The 23309-nt window shown below is 43.4% G+C and overlaps 1 protein-coding gene across 4 annotated transcripts in view; it reads right to left on the bottom strand.

Annotated features, from left to right (window-relative positions):
* The window catches only part of Lfg (lifeguard), a 28970-nt gene extending 7209 nt beyond the window's left edge, over positions 1-21761 (bottom strand). The window contains exons 1-11 of one of the 4 annotated variants that reach the window (XM_065451383.2): positions 21604-21761; positions 18522-18607; positions 14469-14547; positions 13185-13238; positions 13010-13100; positions 10364-10401; positions 9796-9841; positions 9440-9481; positions 9254-9343; positions 9127-9174; positions 8175-8337 (exon numbers count right to left, since the gene is read on the bottom strand). In XM_065451383.2, coding sequence (XP_065307455.1) covers positions 8182-8337; positions 9127-9174; positions 9254-9343; positions 9440-9481; positions 9796-9841; positions 10364-10401; positions 13010-13100; positions 13185-13238; positions 14469-14547; positions 18522-18606 — 729 coding nt within the window. In that variant the 5' untranslated portion in view covers position 18607; positions 21604-21761 and the 3' untranslated portion in view covers positions 8175-8181. Of the gene's footprint in view, positions 1-8174; positions 8338-9126; positions 9175-9253; positions 9344-9439; positions 9482-9795; positions 9842-10363; positions 10402-13009; positions 13101-13184; positions 13239-14468; positions 14548-18521; positions 18608-20584; positions 20832-21083; positions 21242-21603 lie in introns of those variants that run through there. The other 3 variants (XM_065451380.2, XM_065451381.1, XM_065451382.1) reach the window with 3 other exon arrangements.
* Between the last annotated feature and the right edge of the window lie 1548 nt (positions 21762-23309).

The raw sequence follows: 23309 nt of genomic DNA, 5'->3' as shown, positions 1-23309 counted from the left end.
AGCCTTCTTGTCTATGGGTGGCGAAAACTCGGCTACGGCAGCTAACTTGTCGGGGTCTGGTCGGACGCCTTTAGGACCAACGACATGGCCAAAAATTTGAGCTCTAGGAACCCGAAGTAGCATTTTTCAGGCTTGATGGTGAGGCCGGCAGTACAGATCGCTGCAAGGACACTCTCAAGTCGTGCAAGATGTTCGTCAAACGTGCTCAAGAACATGACGTCGTCGTCCAAGTATACAAGGCAGGTTTGCAATTTGAGTTCAGCAAGCACGGTATCCATCATCTGCTGAAAGGTGGCAGGTGCAGAACAGAGAGCGAAGGGGAAAACTTTAAACTCATAAAACCCGTCAGGTGTCACAAACGCTGTTTTGTCATGATCCTGTTCATCGACTTCGATTCCCCAATACCCTGATTTAAGATCTAATGAAGAAAAGAAATTGGCATGCTGTAGACGATCCAATGCATTGTCGATGCGTGGCAATGGATAAACATCGCGCTTGGTGACACGGTTCAACTTTCTATAACCTACACAGAAGCGTAGTGTGTTGTCTTTCTTTCTGACCAACACCAGCGGGGAGGCCCACGGGCTTGTTGATGGTTGGATCAAGTCATCTTGGAGCATCTCTTTCACCTGATGCTTGATCGCTTCTTTTTCCGCTGGAGACACACTGTAATGATGCCGACAAACGGGACGTGCGGACTCGTCCGTAATAATACGGTGCTTTGTGATGGACATGCGCCATACTTCGGACAATGTTCAGAAACAGTCCGCAAATTCATTCACGAGACTCAGTAGACGGTCTTTCTGATGGTCTGGCAGAGCAGCGTTAACGTGAATCCGTTATTTTAGGCTGGGTAACTCAGATTGCCGAGATGATGTGATTTCCAAAGTGGCAATGTCAGTAACATCAATGATTTCGCGAAGAAATGCGATTGTAGTTCCTCGCAGTACAGTTTGATAGCAAGATGACTGAACATTTGTTTCGCACCTGAAGAAGCCCTCTGGCTATGCAAATGTGGCGCTCAAGAAGCAGGGGGATGTTTGCCTCAGCAATTCCTTTGGCGTCGTCCTCCATGTCACATGGGACAAGGGTAAGCATGCTGCTCTTGGGTGGCAACGTGACGTGATCGTCAGATACGCGAAGCGCGATGTCACGGTCATTGTCATTGCTGTTCGCTATGGCTTGGGTAGTAGCAAAGCCGACTCTAGACTCTTGCAGGTCGATGATGGCACCGTTCGCCTGAAGGAAATCAATGCCGAGTATAAGTTCCTTTAAACATTCAGGAAAATGATGAAATCGCCGATGTACGTGAAGCCCCAAATGTTGACTCGTGCCATGCACCGGCCCATTGGAGTTATGATGTGCCCTCCTGCAGTATGAATCTGAGTCCCGGTCCATTGCATCAAAACCTTGTTCAGTATAAGCGCAAGCTTCTGACTCATAACAGACGTGTCCGCACCCATGTCGATTAACGCTGTGACTTCGTGGTCATCTATGGTAACAGGTATGTCGCAAGGTACTGACACCAAACTACACTGCTTTTTCTGAGTCTCAATTACGTCATATCGCGTTCGTCTTAGTGGAGGATCTTCAGCGTTCGCAACGTCAGGGACCTCACCTCTGCAGGTCACTGGACTGTTTTCCTGGAAGGCAGGGCTGGGTGAGCGACGCCTTGTTGCGCTCAGCGTGAAGACGGGGCTGGAAGACCTGTTTTGGGCGGGTGACGGTGACCGGGGGACACGAAATCGTGGGGCAAATGAGGTCCTGGCGTCCGCAAGGTAGGCTTCAATCTCCAAGGGGTGTTCACCATTGTGTGGTCACGGTGCATTCAGTGAAAATTCACAGAGCCCAGCTCAGCTGTAAGGAGGTGATCCTGATCACCCTGTAGAGGTGATCGGCTTCACCGCAAAGAAAACACAAGGGCCGCCAGTCTGCAGTGCGCCATACATCACTTTTGCGGGGTGGTCGTGTTTCAGCCATGAATGGCATGCGGCGAGTCCTGACTTTGCCAGTTACTTGTTTAATGGCGCGCACACCATGAAAGTCCGGGACATAACGCACATCGTAAAAAGTCGCGGACAATGAACTTTGCGCAGCTTCCGCATACGACATGCGAGGCTGTGGCTACCGTACCTCGTGCTGTGATGTCTCGCTTCACTCCGGGACTCATACTGCCTGCCTGATTTCCTCCCAGATGACTTCAGCCAGAGCGACTCGCGGTACCGATACCGGAGCCACCTGAAGCTTTTGAAGCTCTTCTCGGACAACCCGCCTAATGAGCTGCCGCAAGGCATCGGTATTGTCCAAGGGTATAGCGAGAGGGTCACGCGATAAGGTCGACATGTCACAGTTGTACTGCTTTGTTCACTGCTGCAGTGCCTTTTCCATTGATATGGCTTCCGTGAGAAACTGCAACGGTCTTTGGTGGGTTGCGTATTAGGCCACCAAATAACTCTTGCTTGACACCGCGCATTAAGTTCCTGAGCTTCCTTTCTTCCAGCATGGATGGATCCGTGCATCGAAAAAGTCGGCATATATCTTCGACAAACATTGTGATGCTTTCGTTCGGCCGCTGTACTCTCGCCTGAATTGCAGGTGCAGCTCGCTCCTTACGATCAAGGCTGGCGTATGTGCTGATTAGCTGCCGTTGGAATTCGCCCCATGTCGATAGGGCCACCTCACGGTTCTCAAACCATGTCCGCGCATAGTCCTCGAGGGCAAAGTAGGCATTGCGTAGCTTGTGCTCTGGAGTCCAGCCGTTGAATTCTGCGACACGCTCAAAGTGAGTGAGCCAGTCCTCAACATCCTCGAAGGAGTCCCCATGGAAGGATGTGGGGATTCGCAGCTGGTTAAGGATGACCTCGGTTGGTACCGCTATGGAAGAAGACGGAACAGATGTAGTCATCCTTCTGACTGGATTGGGTAGAGGCTCGTGCTCAGGTGGGAGTCCTTGAAGTGAACAGCTTATCTGTACATGAACTGGAGTCAGCTTGACCGGACTTCGTACTGATCTTGTAGGCGGTGATCGATCTGGGAATGGTAGCATGTACACCGCACCTCCACCACAAAAATGTAATGTAGATTGAAGAGGGCGTCTTATAAGATAGACAATTCTATTTTATGGCGGGCCAGAATAAGAATATGCAGCCCACATGTTTCATCGTCTTTCATGGCGCCGACCTTTGCGCGCGGCATCCCGCGGTGCGGGAGCACCATAACATTCTGTTAATATATATAACGGTAGTACATCACGCAAAGACAAACTCCTAGCACTCCCCGGTCAACAATTCTTTAACGAGGATGCACATTTTTGTGTCGCCAAAACACTTTGCTTAGCTTTGGACAAAAGTTTTTCATTGCTAAGGCATGCAGCCACTTGTATCAAATTATGCTATCATCTTTGATATTTTTAAAAATGATGATAAATAAATATAGTTTACGAATTGATGCATTTGTATAACGTACGTCAGTGACCTAGCTGGTACATGACTTGGAAAAACGAACAGCGTGAAAATGGGGCCAAACAATAAAACAGCACACTATCGTGTCTTCTTGTTTGCAGGCCGCAACTTGTTGCAGCCCAGGTAACAGTGGAGATCACCGCTGTTTTCCAGCAATATCTTCAGGGGAGTGGTATGGCCACGGCTACATATGGAAGAGGGCGGGCACTATTTTGCAAATTGCCTATCACTCAATCATGTTTTTGGTGTGATGGGTATGCTATATCATTCAAATTTAAGAATACAGGAACAAAGCCCTGCGCTAGAACTTTGATAGTATCATATGATGCAAGTTTCACTCACTTTCGGTGACCTGCTGTCCGACTTTATTGAAGAGACGTTGGGAATGAACTTGCGATCTTCGTATCGTAGCCATCACGCGACTCGTATTGTTATTTGATTACACTCGGCAACTGATGAGGCAGACAGCTAGAAGCAGGGCTGCTTAGTGTTTAGAAGCCTTAGTGAAAATTACGGCATCTGTATTTTGCCGTACAATCAAATCGTGGTTTTAGCACGTAAAACTCCATTGTTTACTTCGCAGTAAAACAAGGGCCAGTAGCTATGACAGATTGGAAAGCATCGTGTCTCCCGACAACCATCTATTCTGAAAATTACCGAGACGTTTAGCCAGGATGGGCTCTCTGCAGTAAGCAACACATGTGACAACGGGGTAAGTAACCCTCAGCTGATGACACTCACCTTCTTAGAGGGACACTAAAGGCAAATACTAAGCTGGCATGAACTGTTTAAATACCATTCCAGAAACTTTGCAATGCTTGTTTCATGCCAAGAGAAGACTTAGTTTACGAGAAAATTGCACCTGAAGGGTCCGAATACCTTTTTCGAAATTCAAATCTCCCGCCACCCAATCGAGGGAGTGGCAACGTTGCACATGCCATCACCACCCTTTGCTGCCGTCCATGAGTAGAACAGCGCCTGACAGAGGGTGGTACCGAGCCAAGACAGAGTGGTAGATTCGCCACTGCAGCTGCTTTTTGGTCAAGTGGTGTAGATCATTCGGGTATCTCGTGACGTGACATGAAAGTTGAATGCTCTGCTACTTGCAGTTTGTGCAAGTTTCACTAGCCAGCACAACCAGTGCAGCACTATGTGATAATGAAACTACTGAAACCCAAAAGCATGGGTGGCATAGAGCTGAGCGAAAACGAAACCTTTCGACCGCCCGCATCGTTGTCAAGGGCAATTTCAATGAGTTTTTTTCCTAAATATGAAATAGAACTGGACAAGTAGAATTTTATTTCATCTTATAATACAATACAAAGGATGTTTTTTGCAGGTAGTGGTTGAGTACTACTGAGAGAATTTAACTGAGCAGTGTGTTCATCATCGGGCAAGTACTTGAATGTCCCGGGAAAGACTAATGATGTCCCGCATTAACTTCAATTTTTCGATTTTATTATTAAAGCTTTGTTTGCTATAATAATGATGCCTTAGAGATTCTCAAGCACTAATCTATCACTTTACCTTAATATTTGCATTTAGTATCCCTTCGAAATTTCTTTCCATTAGTCACTGTCATACTCATTAATATTCACTGGCTTGTAGAACGGTGTGGCGGCCGCTAATGTTCCTTATTTCTGTTTCTGCATGGATTTAGAAGCCATTCACCTACCTGCCCTCCCACCTACTTGTTGTGGCAGTTTCTTAGCTTCCCTGGCCTAGCACTGCCGTCCTTCGTATATTTTGCCATGTGCAAATTGACTTTCTGTAGGTCTTTTTTATCCCATTTTTTTGCCTTGTTTTCATTCTTAACAGCATGTACAAAGTAGCCTAACAGAAAGCTTTCCTCAAGTTTATTAACATCATGAAAGTGGCTACGCCAGTGCCTGGCTATGCCAATGCTTTTCACCGCGCTCTCACATCTGGCTTGTTCGCTTACATAGCACATTTGTAAAGCCGTAGTTTGCTGACAGCTTCTCGATCTAATGCACAGCGTTAATGACATGTATCATAAGCTAAGACGGTGCCAAAGCAAATACACAAGACTCAATTACAAGTCCTGTGCCCCTACGGAAGTTGTCTGCAAAATGAGCACGGCACTGCAGCTTCTAAGGAAGCATTTGCTGCTGACTGAATGACAACATGCGCTTCCAGCACAAGGCATGGGTTGCCTGTCTCCAAGCGCTATTTTTTTTTGCATTGAAAGGTCGGCACAAAGAAGAATGAAACTTCTGCAATGCCAAGAATAACTAAACACCGTTGCACTCCAGGTTGGTTAGTAGAATTGGTGCTCACAATAAGGTGCCAAGTTAAATGCAGACATAGAATTCTATGTACAAGTCACAATCTTTGCAAATTTAACAATACCCAAAAGTACCAGTTTCAACCTGTTGCTTATGCATAGATGTGAACAAAAGATGAATACACAGAGCATTTGCCTGCATGGTACACAATACTGACATCAAGACCAGACATTTAAATACGACAGCCATAAGAACACAGATGGGTTGAGCTTGTCCTCAGCCATGCAGTATCAAGATAGTCATGCAGTCCATGTTTTGAAGAAAAAGAAAAAGGAGAAAGAGACAGAGAGAGAGAGAGCAGACCCTCTTGCAAAACCCTGTATCCGATGTCCAGTGCCATGCCTGATTATGGGCCCAGTATTGCACGCTGGATGCCGGGGCACTGGGCAGACGTGGCATACTGGGAAGGCACCGGGTACTGGTGCGAAAAGCAGCTCCAGAGTGCGAAATATGTGGCGCTTGGCCATCACATGTATTTGTTTGAATACAGAAAGCAACAGAGCGAGTTTCATTGCAATAAAAAAAAAAATAATAAGAAAGGAAGTAAAAATAAAAATGTTATGAGGATTCGGTCGTTTGACCTGTAGATCCCAAGCCCAGCACTTTACCACTATGCCACGCCAGCACATGGACCGTTGTGAATAATTAACCATATCAAAACCTAGCGGCAGTTTGTTTCGCATAGACATGGTAGATGCACTATCGCTCTGCAACTAAGACTTATGCCTGTATCAGAAAGAAAAAGTTATCCGTATTCAATAGTATGCTTGGAAGTGCCATAATGATGATTTTCTTTTGAGATCGATATTTTAACTTCGAAAAAGGTCCTCAATAAACCACCGACCCGGCCGCTGTATGGGCTGTTACTGCAGATTTTGATAGCTGTTTCTTGTTCTTCGTGCACAGGATATGCAACGTATTCTTAATTTAACAATGTGTTTCAATCGACAGGTCTGTCTAGTCACATATCTTCGTCAGAGAAGCATAGGTGAGTGTGCTGGCAGCCTTTGGTGACAGCACATATACCGATGTTTATAATATAAACGTCGCATTGGCGCTCATCGCTTTTTGTACTGACGAAAAAATTGTTTATTTAGGAACACCAATGCGAAAGCTTAAATATAGAGTGATTTATCCTTGTTAGACTTGTTGATTTCTGAGTCCAGACAGGCCGATAGCATGTAGACAGACTCTGCGGATACGCTATGTTTAAGCTTTGGTGGAAGGGAACGACCTTGGTGCGGGTACCGGGCGATTGCTAAGATGTGTGTATTTGAGCCTGAGAGCCTTTTATCTATTATATTTTAGTAAAAAAGAGGAAACGCATGAATCGCCTCAGCTTTGTAATCGGTGCGATAATATCAATCAACGGCAGGCTTTCTGGTTGTCCGTTTGTACACGTCTAAGTGACTTTTGGGTTTCGTGTCGACACCACAGCAATGCAACAACAGCTATAACTCACAGGCATCGGTTGCATACAAACTACAAAAAATGAGGCGTCATCTGCATTTGCATGGTTTCGTTCAAGAATATAGCTATCCACCCAGTCAAAAGGGAAATGCAAAAAACGAAAGTGACCTTCAGAGTCAAACATGCACGCATAAGCAGGGCAGCTCATGCACATTTATGCCAAGCTGCGACACGAAATAGACTTTTATGACCCCAAGATATAGCACCATTTAGGATAAGAAACTAGTATCTAGCGATGAAATTGTATAAAGTATTTAATATTCAACAGCGTCTATACTCTTTGCGTACTGAAACCAGTACAGAGCAAACTCAACCAGTGCGAACCAGTGAACTGCAGCGAGAACCAGTGTGTTTACAGCACAAACCAGTGCGCCCCAGCATCATAGCAGTGATACCAGCATCTCATCCAGTGTGATCCAGTTCTTATCCAGCATTCTCACTGGTGTCCCAGTGACTCCCATTGAGCGTCAGCATCCCCAGTGCGATCCAGTGCCAAAAAACTCGCTGGTTTCACACTAGAAGGCACTGGAAGATGCTGGTTTTTGCAATAGGGGAGATGACTATATGTGTCACTGGAGGAAAGCCAATATGAGATGTTATGTAGCAATTAATAACTAATAAAGAGAACATTCAAACTGAATTTACAGAAAGAAATAGGTGGTAAGAAAGAAGATTTGAAAATGTGGAAGGCAGAAAAATGGGCACTAGACAAGAAGGTTCCACAGAGAATCAAATGCAAGCATTCTGAGCAAGCGAAAGCAAAGGCATATGTGCTTCTTAGCAGGAGTGCCAACCCATGCATGAAGAAAAATAAGTGGACAAACGAAACAAAAGCATATAAAGCATGGGCAACGTGGAGGCAACTTGAGCAGCCGAATGAGCATGCAGCACCAGCCAGGAGGGGAACCAAGAAGAGACACTGATGAAGAAAACTAACCAGATGTTCAGTCTCTGTTGGCATAACCAACGATTTGCAGGATCATGAGGAAGAGGTTGACGACATCCACGTAGAGACTCAGCGCTGCAAAGATGTATTCCTCCGGCGACACGGAATACTTGTGGTTGCCACCGAGCATCAGCTGAGTGTCGAAAACTAGGTACTAAGGAAGTGGTCGTGATAAATGGGCACAGGGGAAAGAGGTGGGATAGTGCACAAGAGCAGAAAAAAAGGAGAAAAAAAAGTCAGACACTAGGTAACAGAGTCAAATACTGCTATGGTACTAGGTATCCAACATTAGGTATGAAGTGATCTTTCAGTAAGTATAACCACTATAGTAGCCGGCCTCTTTGGCATCTCATTCAAAAATATTATTGCTCCATCTTTAATGCTGGATGTAATTGCCAGAAATGAAACCCCTGACCATAAGAACACCTAAGAGCACAGGGTCTGTATTAAATTGCACTGGAAGCACTGTATCCTCCCTAGAATTAATATGTGAACTGTATACTTCCCCATGCGCCAGCACATTGTACACCTAAAATCTAGGCCGAGTGGAGAATCTTAAAGGTAGTTTAGTTTAACTTTCTCGTGACTTCCGCGCCACAAAATCGTTTGTAGTGAGATGTACCAAAGCAACATACTAGTGAAAAAAAAAAGAAGAAGAATTCCATCAGCATTTCTTGCTGACCATGAAAATAATTTGCAATCAATACAATTCCGGGCTGATGCTATGTGCAGCAGCAATACCGAAGTTTGACAAATGTATGCAAAATGATAACTACACTACAAATTCGAGGTGGGCACAGCTGCTGACTCGCTCATCTCCTTTGGTCCAAGTAATAAAATGGTAAAATTGATAAAACAATGGCAAGCTAGAAGTGTCAATATCCAATAAGATTAAAGCTAGCACTTCAAACACAGAATAATTTTTTTTCTTATGTGAACTTACCACAGAAAAGAGGAGGGCTCCAATGCACGCGTAAACCAGACGCACAATCTGAGGAAAGGAAAACAGCTGCATCAGTGAAGAGCTTGGGAGACACAAAGTTCCGCAAAAAAGGTGACTTAGGCCTCACATCTCCTTTGATGAAGATCAGGGCAAAGCCGAAGCACATGAAGACCAAGGCGCAGACGAACAGGATGCCAGACATTGCGGTGAAGTCCCACTAGAAAAAAAAAAAAAGGAAGATTGCAGCATGAAGAGGCGAGCACAAACTTGGTTTTACTGTAAGCAAGGAAGTCGGTTCCTGTGAGATACATACCTTTGTTTGGAAAGCAAACAGGGTCAGCCCGAGGCATACAACCTATCCAAGATAGGAAAAAAATGTTTTAATAACAAACACAGCCTTTATGTGCATGCTGCTAATGCAATGTGAAACAGATTTTATGATCAAGACCATTCAGGTCATAAATGTAGAAAAATGAAAAATCTTTCCGAGGTCAGCTTGGTTCGACTGTCACTACATGGCAGGCAAGGAAACAGTTTTTATAGTACACCTGGCACAAAATGTGAATGAAAAAAAAAGCGCAAATAAAAAGCCAAGTGTGATACCAAATTATTAAAGTGAGAAGGCTTGACAACAACTTGCAATATGTAAGAACACTGTGGCCTACTTACAGTGCAGATTCCCACAGCAATCATCACTTCTTTCACTTCGTAGAAACTGAAGGAATAAGAGCAATGAAAATCGCATGTCAATTGCTTTATTAGGTTTATCAACGACAATAAACTGAGAGGCCAGGGCTCACACAAGGCGACCGTTTACACTTAAAATCGTGAGGAACAGCTGTCCTTGATTAAGATGAAAATGCATCAACTGATTTTCCTTCACTCCATCAATAAATTAAGATTATATTGCTGAAACATTTAAACAATTGCTGGCACACCCCTTTAGCACTAGTGTACTACAGCAAGTTTGCTAACCTCTGCAGGTTAGCAAATTGCAAGTTCTGGCTACGCAGGAGCTTCTGACTTTGCATATCTTTATGGCAGAGATCCACTCTTCGTGTGTACCACACTATAAAGCGAAGACAATTTTTTAACCAAGAAACTCATGAAGAAGTGCGTTGTCACCTTATAGCTGATAAACAGTGGTGCAATAAGTAACATAACCACAGACTCAGTATTATGATGCTTACAAGTTTGTGTGCCAGCAAATTCCGGCTAATAAATGCAAAGAACTTACCTTGAGACCGTGCCAAGCAGAACACCTTCACAAACAGTCTACAAAAACGGGAGTGAAAAAGAATACGTTTACAAGAAGACACAACTGCACAATGACTTTGCTGACAGACATTTTTGGCAAGACTATCAGCAAATATCAAATGCAACTTCAGTAGTAAATGCTGCATACTGACTCCGTTTACTGCATGGTTCATCCAGAAAGGTCATTATGTCAATAAATACTGAAGTACAAAACCACACGTCCATGCACTAGAGGGCTACTTTTGGAAATGTGGGAAGTGCCAAGCACCCACCCAGGATTTTTTTTTTTTTGGGGGGGGGGGGCGCAACCCAAGGTAACATTTCTACACAAATGAGGGGGGGCACCTTGCTAGTAGAAATATGAATAACACCCTCTATTCACCATAAAGATGCGTAAACCCACAAAAGAGAAGTGAAATAAGGTGTATCCCACAGGTAGGCTAGGCCTCTGAGATACATCTCTCCTTTACTTGGCAAACAAGGAACTAGATCAAATAGACTCGCGTAGGAAAGTAGCGCAGGAAGAACACTGCCAAGAACAAATAAACAAGCGAAAGTGTAAAATAAAGATTTCTATAGTAGAATACAACTTAAAAAAAAGAAACAGTAGTTAGCAACCAGGGCACACGGACCGCACAGGGTTGTATTACTCCGCCAGCCAATCACAGAAACAAAAAAAATCATCGTCATGCAGCTTTTTCAAAATGGCGTTGAACTTGATAGCTCCAGAGAGTCCGCTGTTCTTGGCAGTCTTTTCATCGGCGGAAGCAGTGAGGTGTGCAACAGACATGGACAAAGTGTATGGAGTCTGAGCATTTCTCTTTTCAAAAGTCTGTGGTACAGTTCATTTCCCATTTGAGCCCATTTTACTCATGAAACTTCCCTGCCAATTGAAGTGAAACTGTGACAATAAATAGTTGCAGCGAAGCAAGCATTTTATTTCAATTCAATAAAGAATTAGGCTTTCACTATTCAACTATGATAGGCGAGGAAAAACATATAAAAATGCTCTAATAATTAAATTTTTGTGGTTTGCACCTTGTTTGGGTAACAGGAAAAGTTTGAAGTATGAATTATTTGCAGCCTCGCGGAGGAACAGTGACTGGTGGTTATGAGGGCTTGGGCGAGGCTTCACTGCAGACTTAAGTTGTATCCGACTATAGTAGCGTTTTTATGTTAGCTCTGAAAGAATTATAGATAATTATATATTTGTGGAACAATCACAGTTCTTTTTGATCCCTCGTTTGCTGCTCTACCAAGTGCCAAAACCAACTCGTATTGTTATTTGGGAAGTTGCGCAATGATGCGTGGCCGCCAGTCCCATACAACCACACAGAGCGCAGGGTGCTGCTGTTCTAGAGGTACTGCGCCCACCACGAAATATTAGTAAAACACCCACATAAGCACAGCAGAGAAGTGGCTTTGTCAGGCGGCTTGACTGGTAACTGTAGAAGCGTAATTCAGAACACACGGAATTGTTCTCCACTTCCAACGGAGTTTTCTCTACTTTGTTTTCAAATAGAAAGATGTTGATCCATAAATATTTTCATAAACAACGGTAAAATTTGTTAATTTTTGCTTTTCCTTCCTGTTTGGCTCTTGCCTTGGCTCTTTCCCTTAGTAGATCGCTTAATTTCGCAACTCCTTGCGACTCTTGCTTCCAGTTGACAGTTTTGCACAAGAAGTGCTGTACAATTAGGGAAAGAACAGACGAGGTAACGGGTGACAGTCATGTTGCTTATGGGTCTGAAGGTTATTGCATGGTTTGATGATGGATGCTGTCTCGCATTATTTTATTTTCAACCTTTCTAACCCACATAGTGGGTATATGGTTCAGGGGATCTGCCAGCATTGCGGCGAGCCATCACTCGAGGAAATAATGAAGCAAAAGGAAAAGTTGGCGTTTTCTCTGGCCGCAACTCGTTCCATGAGCATACAGACCAGCTCACTAAAAACTGAATCCCTTTCCTGGTCCCTGGATCAGTCTAAACAAAGAAGGTTGAACTAACGAAGCAACAGTGATGCACGTGACCATAGCAATAGATGGTGATCAACTCAATGCACCTCGAGTTAATTGCGCGGGCACCGAATCTACGAGAAAACTGGCCTTCACATTTCAAGAGATGCCAATAACTACCGCCATACAAAAGGAGTGAAAAAGCCAACAAAATGTTGACCGCTGAATAGCTGTCAAGTCTTAACACTGACTTGGCATCGCTTTAGGAGTGTGTGAGGAGTGGTGGGGTGGTCAGGGAGGGGGGCCCTCCGGGTACGTGGCTGGGCAGTGCATAGTATTACTGCTTAATATTACCCCTATCACCCCATCCATGTGACAGCTTAGTGTGTGCAAGCTAATTTGTGCCATGCATGCACCCATTACAGATAAGCTAGTGCAGGCAGAGCTTCTATACTAGGCAGAGCTTCTATACGTCAAGATATATGCGCCGCTACATGTGAAGTTTGCTTTTGCCTTCAATATGGCAAATATATGTGCTCATTAAGCCTTCACATTGTAGGAGTTTGTCGTGTTTTACATCTGTGAGACATGACAAAAAGAAGAAGTGCAAGATAAGAGGAAGAAATGAAGACTCATAAAGCATAGTTGAGAGAGCAGTGCAATACTCACAAATAACAAGAGCAGAACCAAGTTGATAGGGAACGCACGACGAACAGCGTCACAGCAGGCAAGCACGATCATGAGCACAAACGTTATGACCCTGCAATAGAGTGGCTGCATGAGTAACTCAGGCTTGGTGGAGAAGTCCCGACCAACCCCAAATAACAGTTGATGTTGTACTTACATGGCAGATATGTAGAGTGCTGGGTGCTGTCGTGAATATAGTTGCACGTTTGGCCTAGGAGCAGCGAAAGAGGAAAGCATTACAATGTGGCTCAGTTTACAACGCAATAAAGAAAGAGTTGTGCTGCGAAAATGCATTAATGAAACGTTTGTCTAAGTCAGACTGGTAGATGACACTTTTGAAGTGTCTTGCCATGAATGATGAAATGATGGTGTCTTTCTATGAAAGATGAAAAAATGAAAGCCACGTGGCTGCCACCACCTCGAAGTTCCTGCTACAGCCCTGCATGAGATCACACAGATTTCAGCAGTGTCTGCTCACTGTTATAAGTTTTTTACTAAAGGAATTGTTCGACAGGAAGCCATGACTCAACCTAGCAACTTTTGTGCACAATTTCTGCACAAGAGCAGATAAAGTATGTGAATATACAACGAGGTTTCTGGCATCCCACTCATGCCACTAGAAGAAGGCTGGAATAAATAACAGCTGTGAAATTACTTTTGTACAATCCTGCCTAAGATCATTTTCCTACGTACTGTAGAAATATGTTTACCTTGTGTTTCTAGTTACTGAACCTTTGAACTTTGTTCTGCTTGCAATAAACTTTAGTGCCATTTGGTCATGTCTTGAATGTATACCAATACGTTAGTACATACTCTGTCTGTTGTAATTCACTTGTCTTTATTTACCATGTTTATGGCCTGTGTAATATATTGAGATGTGTATCCTTAATTGCTGCTGCCATTTAACTTGGCAATATAAAGCCGCTTCTGTGGCATTTAGCTTAGCTGACATTCCAGCACACTGTTTGGAAAATAAAGTTTCTGAAATTCTGAAAATGGTGTTCTGGGTACAAAATTGAAGAAGAGAAGTTAAGCATTTATTTTCCCTATTCATAAATATTTTCTCTCAAAAGAAAGGCAAGCATAGTGTAAATAAATCTTAACGAAATCTAAACTTACTCAAGTGTTTCTCTTAGAGCCTATATAACTGCATCCCTGTGAAGTTCCATTCTACTGTTCAAATGTTACCAGCTTCAATTGTTTGCAGAAACATGAACTGTTGCTATGAAAAGAAGAATTAATGTTAGCAAAAGTGTGATGGCATGCCTTCACAGAATTTAGTAGCTATGTGAACACATGCTGTAATGATAACAAAATACCTTCAGACTGGTCCTGACACTGTGCAAAGTACTTTGGGCAGCATACTAATGGTTACACAGAGAATTAAAAGAACCAAAATATAGTTCAATATGAATGTGCCATGAACCTATGCGATACATACTCAAATATGAAGAGTGCAATGAATCCTGCTGTGATGGCCAGCTGCACCATGAGGATTCCGTACACCTTGCGAATGAACCCTGCAGCAAAGCAGCAGTGGTGAGAGATAGACAAGGATTTATACAGAACAACCACAAATTCTGTCCAAGACTGACATGTTACATAATCTGGCTTGTCACATATGCATAGCACTATGAATATTTATGGAAACAAACAAACAAATTAATGAATTATTCAACAAATGATATAATGCAAGCCTTGTATACAAAAACAATTCAATAAGGTCACTGTGAGAAAATTATGTAAAACAAAGTTTTTCCTTCTTCAAAAAGTAATAAGGTTTACCTTATTTGATTGACTGACTGATTGACTTAATGATGGTGCATAACTTGCCAAAGCAATGCACAGACTACGAAAAATCCCCAAGTGGAGGGCTACAAAATAAATGTGACCATATGGATTTCTTTAACATGCACCAAATGTGTGGTACATGAGCGTTTTTTGCATCCCAATGTAACTGAAATGTAGCTTCTGCGGCCAGAAATTGAACCCACTGCTTCGTGCACTGCAGTGAAATGCCTTACTTAAATGATATTGTGCGACCAAAAAAAAAAAAAAAAAAACCCGACACGAACGTGAGAGAAGAGGACACACCAAGCTTGGTGTGTCGTCTTCTCTCACGTCCGTGTCGTTTTTTTTTTTTTTTGTCGCGCAATATCATTTTAGTAATGGATTACCAACTTGGCCGGAATGCTGCTCTCATTAAGTAAAATGCCATAGCCATGAAGCCATTGCAGCAGCTAAAGTAGAATTTATCAAGAGGCATTATGATCTGCTTTTCTACAGGAATGTAATTATAACATACTTAATGGGAGGTAAGCGTATGCAAGAGCAACCTTGCTGTTGCGTGCAGAGGGAATCACTCTAAGCACTGTGAAAACCTGCAAAACCTTGGCGAGTTCTATTTGGTCAGAGACGTGTGTAAAACCTTGCCTCTCGTGCTATAGGTTCCAGGTGTCACTTCACAGCCATGCGAAAAGCTTTACGTGAACTAAAACAAGGATATGCACCAACAGGGCCCTCGTCAGTGAGCATTGTGGGGGCAGTACAAGCTGTCTCCCTTGGCTTAATGCAACATTTTATGATGTTCTCAACACATTTGTAGTGACAGTCAGATTAAGTGAAAGTATAGCAAACTTTGAACGAGAGGTGGTACACAGATAGTGTCAAAAAAAAAAAAAAAAGGAAGGAAAAGCTAGTACATGAGTAACAATACAGCAACAGAAAAAAAATGATCACTTTACCGCAACATACAAGTTTTGTTTTTCTGTCTCATTGGCAATCATGGATTTTTTACAGTGCAAATTAAATATTTTTCTTTTGGGTGCGTGTTTATATACATGGCGCATAGTTTTGTTTGAAATATGGATGGCTGTGACACTTACTAAACTCATGACCTTCAAAACCCAGTGTTTTTAGAAGCAATACAAGAACAAAATAATAGGGTAGAACATAATTGAAAAAAAAAAAGGAAAAAGACCCCTAAGAAACATAGGCACGCTTGAATCTTCTGCAAGCTGCCAGACCTCCCCTGCTCTTTGCAAAAGAGTAGCAGCAACCAAAGGCAGAACAAGGGAAAGTCAAGACACCAGAAACACATTTTAAGCATTTCAGCATCTTCAAGGGTCAGTAAAATTTGCCAAAGCAGGCACCCGCCATCGGGTCACAGGGCTGCAGCAATTTTAGTGGCTAATTGCTTTTGACAGCATCCATGCTATGACTGTGTTGGAGGAGAGAAGAGAGAGCACTGAACTAGGATGATAGTTATTACTGCATTATCAAACCCAGAACTCAGCTTTGCAGCTATGGTGATGTAAAGCACTAGACTTTGTTGACCTCATTGACAGTGTCTTACAACTGTTAATGGTGTTGAAATGTTTATAGACAACCTCTAATACCTTTCCGAAACAACTATGACAGTTGTGTAAGCCGAAAGCATATTTAGCGCCAGCAAACAAGGACGGAAGGGAGGCGACACCACAATGCGCTAACTTCAACAACTTGATTTTTAGGAAATACACCTATATAGCCCATGCACACTGGCGCCACCTCATCCAAATCTTAACCATCCCAAAAAGCCGTCTCCTTATCTAACAAGTTCACCGCAGGGGCAATAACACATGTATCACTATTCCACCTGATAGCCTGAGCCTCAATAATCTCTCGCACTTCTTTATCTTTGTGCTTCGCAAGAGCGCGACAGGATCCATAGACCGGCGCACAGCCGCATTCCTGACAGTGGACTGACAGATGACCGTATTGCTTATTTTTCACATTTAGGCTATGTTCCCATAATCAGTCATTAAGACATCTGCCTGCTTGTCCGATGTATTTTTTCCCAAAGGACAGCGGAAGCTCATATACAACAGCTTCTACGCAACCCACTGGCGCTTTTCGATGATTTGTAGAGCATCCGGCAGCTGGCTTACGGTACGGGTCCGTTAATCGACATATTTTTGCCAGCTTTTCTGATGCTGAAAAGATCACTTTTGTGTCCACCCGACAAGCCATTTTCTTAACATTATGTGCCATTCTATGCAGGTAGGGCACTACCGCTACCTTCCTTCTGCGTTCCACCCGTTGATTTGCCATGTCGCGAATTGTGCTATCTGACCTCCACCTCTTTAGCAGCCCTTCTACGAACGAAACTTGTACTGATTCCGGAAACCCTGCTGCTGATAACCTTCCCTACTGTGCGCCGGTGTATGGATCCTGCCGCGTTCTCGCAAAGCACAAAGATAAAGACGTGCGAGAGATTATTGAGGATCAGGATATCAGGCGGAATAGTGACACGTGTGTTAGTGCCCCTTTGGTCGACTTGTTAGATAAGGAGACGGCTTTTTTGGATGGTTAAGATTTGGATGAGGTGGCGCCACTGAGCATGGTTTATATAGGTGTATTTCCTGAAAATCAAGTTGTTGAAGTTAGTGCATTGTGGTGTCGTCTCCCTTCCGTCCTTGTTTGCTGGCGCTAAATATGCTTTCAGTTTACCAACACGCCCAACAAATGGCAATTGTGTAACCCCATCAGTACCGCTATGTAGATTTGTGTGCACTTTTTGTTTTAGATAGTTCCACGCAGTGATGTGAAGGGAACTAAAATGGACCTTGAGCTGCATGCAAATTGAATGCTCTGTTTACATAGGCTGGCTTAATTTCATTTCAGAGCACAGAATGCTGCTATGCATGACATCATTACTGAAGGTACTATGATGTTTGTGAGAAGCTTGACTTGCTAGGGCCTACCAGCAGTGGTGAAGAAAACTTTCTTGTCCCATAACGCCTGCAAGCCAATAAATAACTTACAAATGTATTTTGAGTGAGTGATTGTTATTTCCATGAAATAAAATGGCATGACTGACATTACATAAAAACAAAATTAAATTCAAATTAGCATAATTCACTAGAAATTGCAGAAATAATCTTCTATCACACCTTTAATTATTTTTTTTATGACAGATTACATCACTATATGTGGCATAAAAGTATGTACCCAGTAGATTTGCCAGCAGTCCATCATAATTCCCGGGTGGATAAAATAAGGCATTTGGCTGTGCAGTAATGGCACATTGCACCCTGATGTACTTAATCCTGCATTATAGGTGTCCAAATGTTCTCTCTTTTTTTTCCCCCTTTTTTTTTCCTGCTTGCACTTCATGTGATGTACACTTTTTGAAAAGTTTACAAACCAGCGCCTAAGCAACATCTGTCACCAGGCCTTGTGACATGCCACTCATGATATGCGCATGGCACCAACGCTCAGGAGATGGAGCAAAAACCACGCTGATCAATGTCCGAGGCTTGGGAGCAGAAAATGTTCCAAGTGATTCTAAGTACGTGGTCTGATGACAAGTCCTGTTATGCACATAGTGGCTTCTAGACATTTCAGAAAGGTGTACAAGGCATAAAATGGGTAACATGCGAAACTTACAAGTATAACAACGAGAAAAACAGGATGCTGGTTAGACTCAAGTCAGACTTGAGTGCTTACTTACCATGGCGGATCGCTTTTTCCGAGAAGGCGGATGCTCCATTATAAGTGCTGCCAAGCCCTCCCATTTCTGCATCATAGTAGGACATCCTGAGGGCAGCAACAGAGACAAAGAAAACCAGAATGAGTATCAAGACACAACTTCCATTCCCTATCTGATGTGAGTTTTTACCCTGTCCAGAACCATAACTATTTCGCTGAATTTTCCTCCTTAGGACTAGAGGAAAAAAAAATTCCCCTCCCCCACCATTTTTATTATTTACAACATGTAAACTGGGGAGGTTTAGCTATTACAAGAAAATTGATCAATTTGACAATAAGCATATCAATGAACATTAATAAGCTGCCAATCATTGGCGTGAGAATTCTCTTACAAGCCACACCATCCACTGGATGAATAGATGAATGCACTTATTTTGTCAGGTCTTGATTTAATATAACTGCGAAGTAACCCGTGGGCAATGAAAGACGTGGCAGTAGACTCAGGATTAGCTCTGACCACCTGGGCTTCTTTGACACACACAGAGAGAGCTTGGTAAGTACGCATTTCTGCCCAGGGATGTGGTTGCAGCAGCTGGGTGACAAATCTGCAGCCTTGGGCTTAGCAGTGCAATGACATAGCCAATTAGCCATCACATCATGTAGAAGTACTAGCTGCGTGTGTGCTAGTGTTGCTGAGACACTGCCAAGTGATAATTTTGTATGCTTGAAGAAGTAACTAACAATGCCAGCCTACAATTAACCACCGATGCACTCAGCAGATTGAAAACGTGCCTCCTATAGTATTTAGCGGAACATATATAAAATTGTTTACAGATATCTATACACACAGCGAGCTTTCAGGTAACAACTCGCCACAGAAAAATTATTACTGCCTTGCAAAGGAGGTAGAACACAGGTAGCAGGCACAGAAGATGGGGAGCAAAAAGGGCAAGCTTCAACTAAAGAAATAATGAAACCAGCAGCAGCGCAATGTCAACTACAGTTGGCAGGCATCAAGGCAAATGTCACAGCTTTCGGACAGTGATTCAACATCACATGTTCTAGTACTAGTCCAGCTGGCAAATATCAAGACACCATGAAGTGTTACAAGTACAGCAGTCCAGGAGCAATAATAACATATCACAGGCACGCTCTGCAGTGAGCCAGGAGCATGATAGCAGGGCACATTTGAAATGACACCAAAACATATCCATAAATACTGACAACAAGCATGATAGGCTTGCAATTCGCGGCATACTTGTAGAACAGCTGATATTCATCTATATTCAGAAAAACTTCATGGCCCTTTTTAATATTTACTCTGATTACTATGAACTTTATTAGATGCCTGCGATTTATGAAATGGTTTTAAAGAAATCAATACATGTCCACTCACACCTATTGCAACTCTTTATTTTCGAGATACGTCACTCTTTTATGTGCCCGCAATGATGGAATACCTCAATTCCACTTAAGCATTTAAATGTGCCATGCTCATTTAGCATGCCAAAACATGCTAAAACCAGCAAACGTAAATGGCAAAACCACACTTGCTGGCAAGTTCACAATGGCTGGAATTAAGTTAAAGTTAAAATTATTTAGGAATGTGCATGAATGTTAATTATGTGATACAGAATTGATGAAAATTCCACCATTACTGACTGACAGAAACCAGTAAAAAAGATATTTGGTGCAAGATTGTTTGCATCATCCTTAGTAACAGCATGCTATGAAAAGTAAGCGTGCATAAAAAAAATTGTGTTCTGCCACCTCCACAAAACTTAGTGGACCACATTTTTATATCTGTTCCAAAAGGTGGAGATGAACGCTAAATAACCTCACAAATTGCAAACTTTATTGCTCAGTGTCAAACACCTCGAATGCCTTCTTTGCACTGCAGCTCCTTCGCAACTTTTCATCTCCGCCAAAGCTTCCTCATATACACAATATTAATTAAACAGACGCATTATACATTTCAATGAACTTGCACAAAGCGCCGCGATGCCTGTTACTCAAAACAGCAGAATCATTCCAATGCCAATATGTCATAGCTTTCCTTTTTCTATACTCATTAGTAATGTTTACCTGCTACGCAAAACGGTAGACAGATGTTCGCAGGGGTGTTACCAACGCCGACACAAGTCCGATAAAAGGATTGCATCCATCTGTACTGACTGGTATGGGGCAATCCATCACGAACATTCACAGTTCATCAGGTTTTCAACGAAAAGTTCACAGGAAAGTTAATCAAAATAAAGCAGACAATCAGTGCAACGCCTGCAGTCTTACGGAGAACGCGCCGAAATCCAGTAAGCACGAACGACGCTTTGTCACATTTGCTATAGTTCTGTTACCGCTACACCGACGAGACAATGCGAATATTCACATTCGGCGCATACGTAAACTTGCAGCTGGCGAAACAATCAGCAATGACACGGCAAGGAAATTGCAGTTTACTGCTGTATGCCACATGAACCGATAGACGGTTGACTCACAGAGCGTCACGCTACACGAGACAGACTAGTTGCGGACTATATTTAGTATTTTTTTACTTTAATAGAAGAGAAAGAATGACCGTAGTTACCTGTAGTGAGATAAGGCAGCCTTAATTCAGTGCAGAAACTACTGATGAAAGTTCTCCGTGAACGTGGAAAGATCGAGAAAGTTCGGTCTCCTTCAAGCGGAAACTAGGGGCGCTTAGTCGAGCCGGCCACGCAGGGGCAATACCACTGCCACGAGGACGTTTCGCTTCTGCCTTTATAGCAACAACGTTAAACTAAAAGAACAAAACAATGCAGATAAAATCGCGCTGTTGTTAGATAAGTCATGGTTCTTCAATATGGCGAACACGCTGCGATCCATTCAAGAAACTCGGCACGGTGTCGGCGAACTACATCAACGTTTCTTGAAACGTTAAACGAAGAAAATGCTTCGATAACGGACACACAGTTGTGTTTCGAAAACGACCGTTCCTGTGAAAGTAAATCGATGAAGCAGCAGCGTTGTTGCGCAAAAGGATCCGCGGTCTCGAGTCACCTTACGACTTGTGGTTGACAGAGTGCTAAATGTTGTTTGTGAGGCACGTATATAGAGAGACAGCATACCTTCTGATGATCACGGAGAACTCAGAGTGGTGTAATCCTTCGTATCGGCAGGACAACAGATGTTCCTTACCAGTTGACGAAGATCTCTGCTACGCCAAGTTCCGAAAGCAACCGAGACTCTATGCAATCGAGAGCAACAAAGATGACGTCAGCCGCACATAGTTGGTGTTTCATTTTTGAAATCCGCCGTATTTGGCAGGGCGGCATTATTAAAGAAAATACTTTGTTCGCGATATGTTTGTGAGATGGCGCTTTTTTAGAAAGCGAAAGCGGCGAAAGCAGACTTTCCGAGCGACCTTGCAATCTTCCGCTGCTGCAGAATCTGGATGTTCACTACAAGAGGATTATCAAGAGTTGCTAATGAACGCGCTTTTCGTACACTCTTAAGCAAAATCACACCCTTTTGCCACAACGATAACCGTCATCTGTCTCGGCCGCATTTCCTTTCTTTAACTGGGCGAGCACGCTACTTTCCAGTAACGAACGGCATGCGCGTTATTAGCATGACATAGCATTCCCGACAGGAAAGTAGCGGGCGCGGCATTTTGAACAAAGGAAACGCAAGTAAGGCAGATGACGATTATCGTTGTGCACTCTTAAAACGGTTGCACCCTTTGCGGTGTATATTTGTCCCACAACAATAATCGCCATCTGCCTTGCTTGCGTCTCCTTTACTGAAAACTCGGCGCTCGCTACTTTCCTGTCGAGAATGCTGCGTCACACTGATAGCGCGCATGCCGTTCGTGACTGGGAAGTACCGGGCTCGCAACGTTAATGATAGGAAACGCGGGTAACACAGATAACGATTATTGTTGTAGGACAAGATAAGCCCCAAAGGGTATAAATTTTTCTAAGACACTCTTAAAACGGTTGCACCCTTTGGGGTGTATATTTGTCCCACAACAATAATCGTCATCTGCCTTGCTTGCGTTTCCTTTCTTGAAACTCTGCGCTCGCTACTTTCCTGTCGAGAATGCTGCGTCACAGTGATAATGCGCATGCCGTTCGTGACTGGGAAGTACCGGGCTCGCAGCGTTAAAGAAAGGAAACGCGGGCAAGACAGATGAAGATTATCGTTGCGGTACAAGATACGCCCCAAACGGTGTAAATTTTTCTAGGAGTGGAGTGTTTGACAGAGATCCACCCCAAAGGGTGTAACATTGCCTACACACTTCGAAAAATTTACACTCTTTTGGGGTTTATCTTGTCCCACAACGATAATCGTCATCCGTGTTGCCCGCGTTTCCTTTCTTTAACGCTGCGAGCCCGGTACTTCCCAGTCACGAACGACATGCGAGTTATCAGTGTGACGCAGCATTCTCGACAGGAAAGTAGCGAGCGCCGAGCTTTCAGGAAAGGAAACGCAAGCAAGGGAGATGACGATTATTGTTGTGGGACAAATATACACCCCAAAGGGTGCAACCGTTTTAAGAGTGTAAGAGTGTATCTGGTCCGCATTTTCTTTCTTTAACGCGGCGAGCCCGGTACTTACCAGTAACGAACGGCATGCGCGTTATACACTCTTAGAAATATTTACACCCTTTGGGGCGTATCTTGTCCCACAACAATAATCGTCATCTGTCTTACCCGCGTTTCCTTTCTTTAACGTTGCGAGCCCGGTACTTCCCAGTCACGAACGGCATGCGCGTTATCAGTGTGACGCAGCTTTTCGAAAGGAAAGTAGCGAGCGCCGAGCTTTTAAGAAA

Source organism: Dermacentor albipictus, chromosome 4 (genome assembly GCF_038994185.2).
Source record: "Dermacentor albipictus isolate Rhodes 1998 colony chromosome 4, USDA_Dalb.pri_finalv2, whole genome shotgun sequence".
NCBI lineage: Eukaryota > Metazoa > Arthropoda > Arachnida > Ixodida > Ixodidae > Dermacentor > Dermacentor albipictus.
This window is presented reverse-complemented; position numbering and strand designations above follow the sequence as displayed.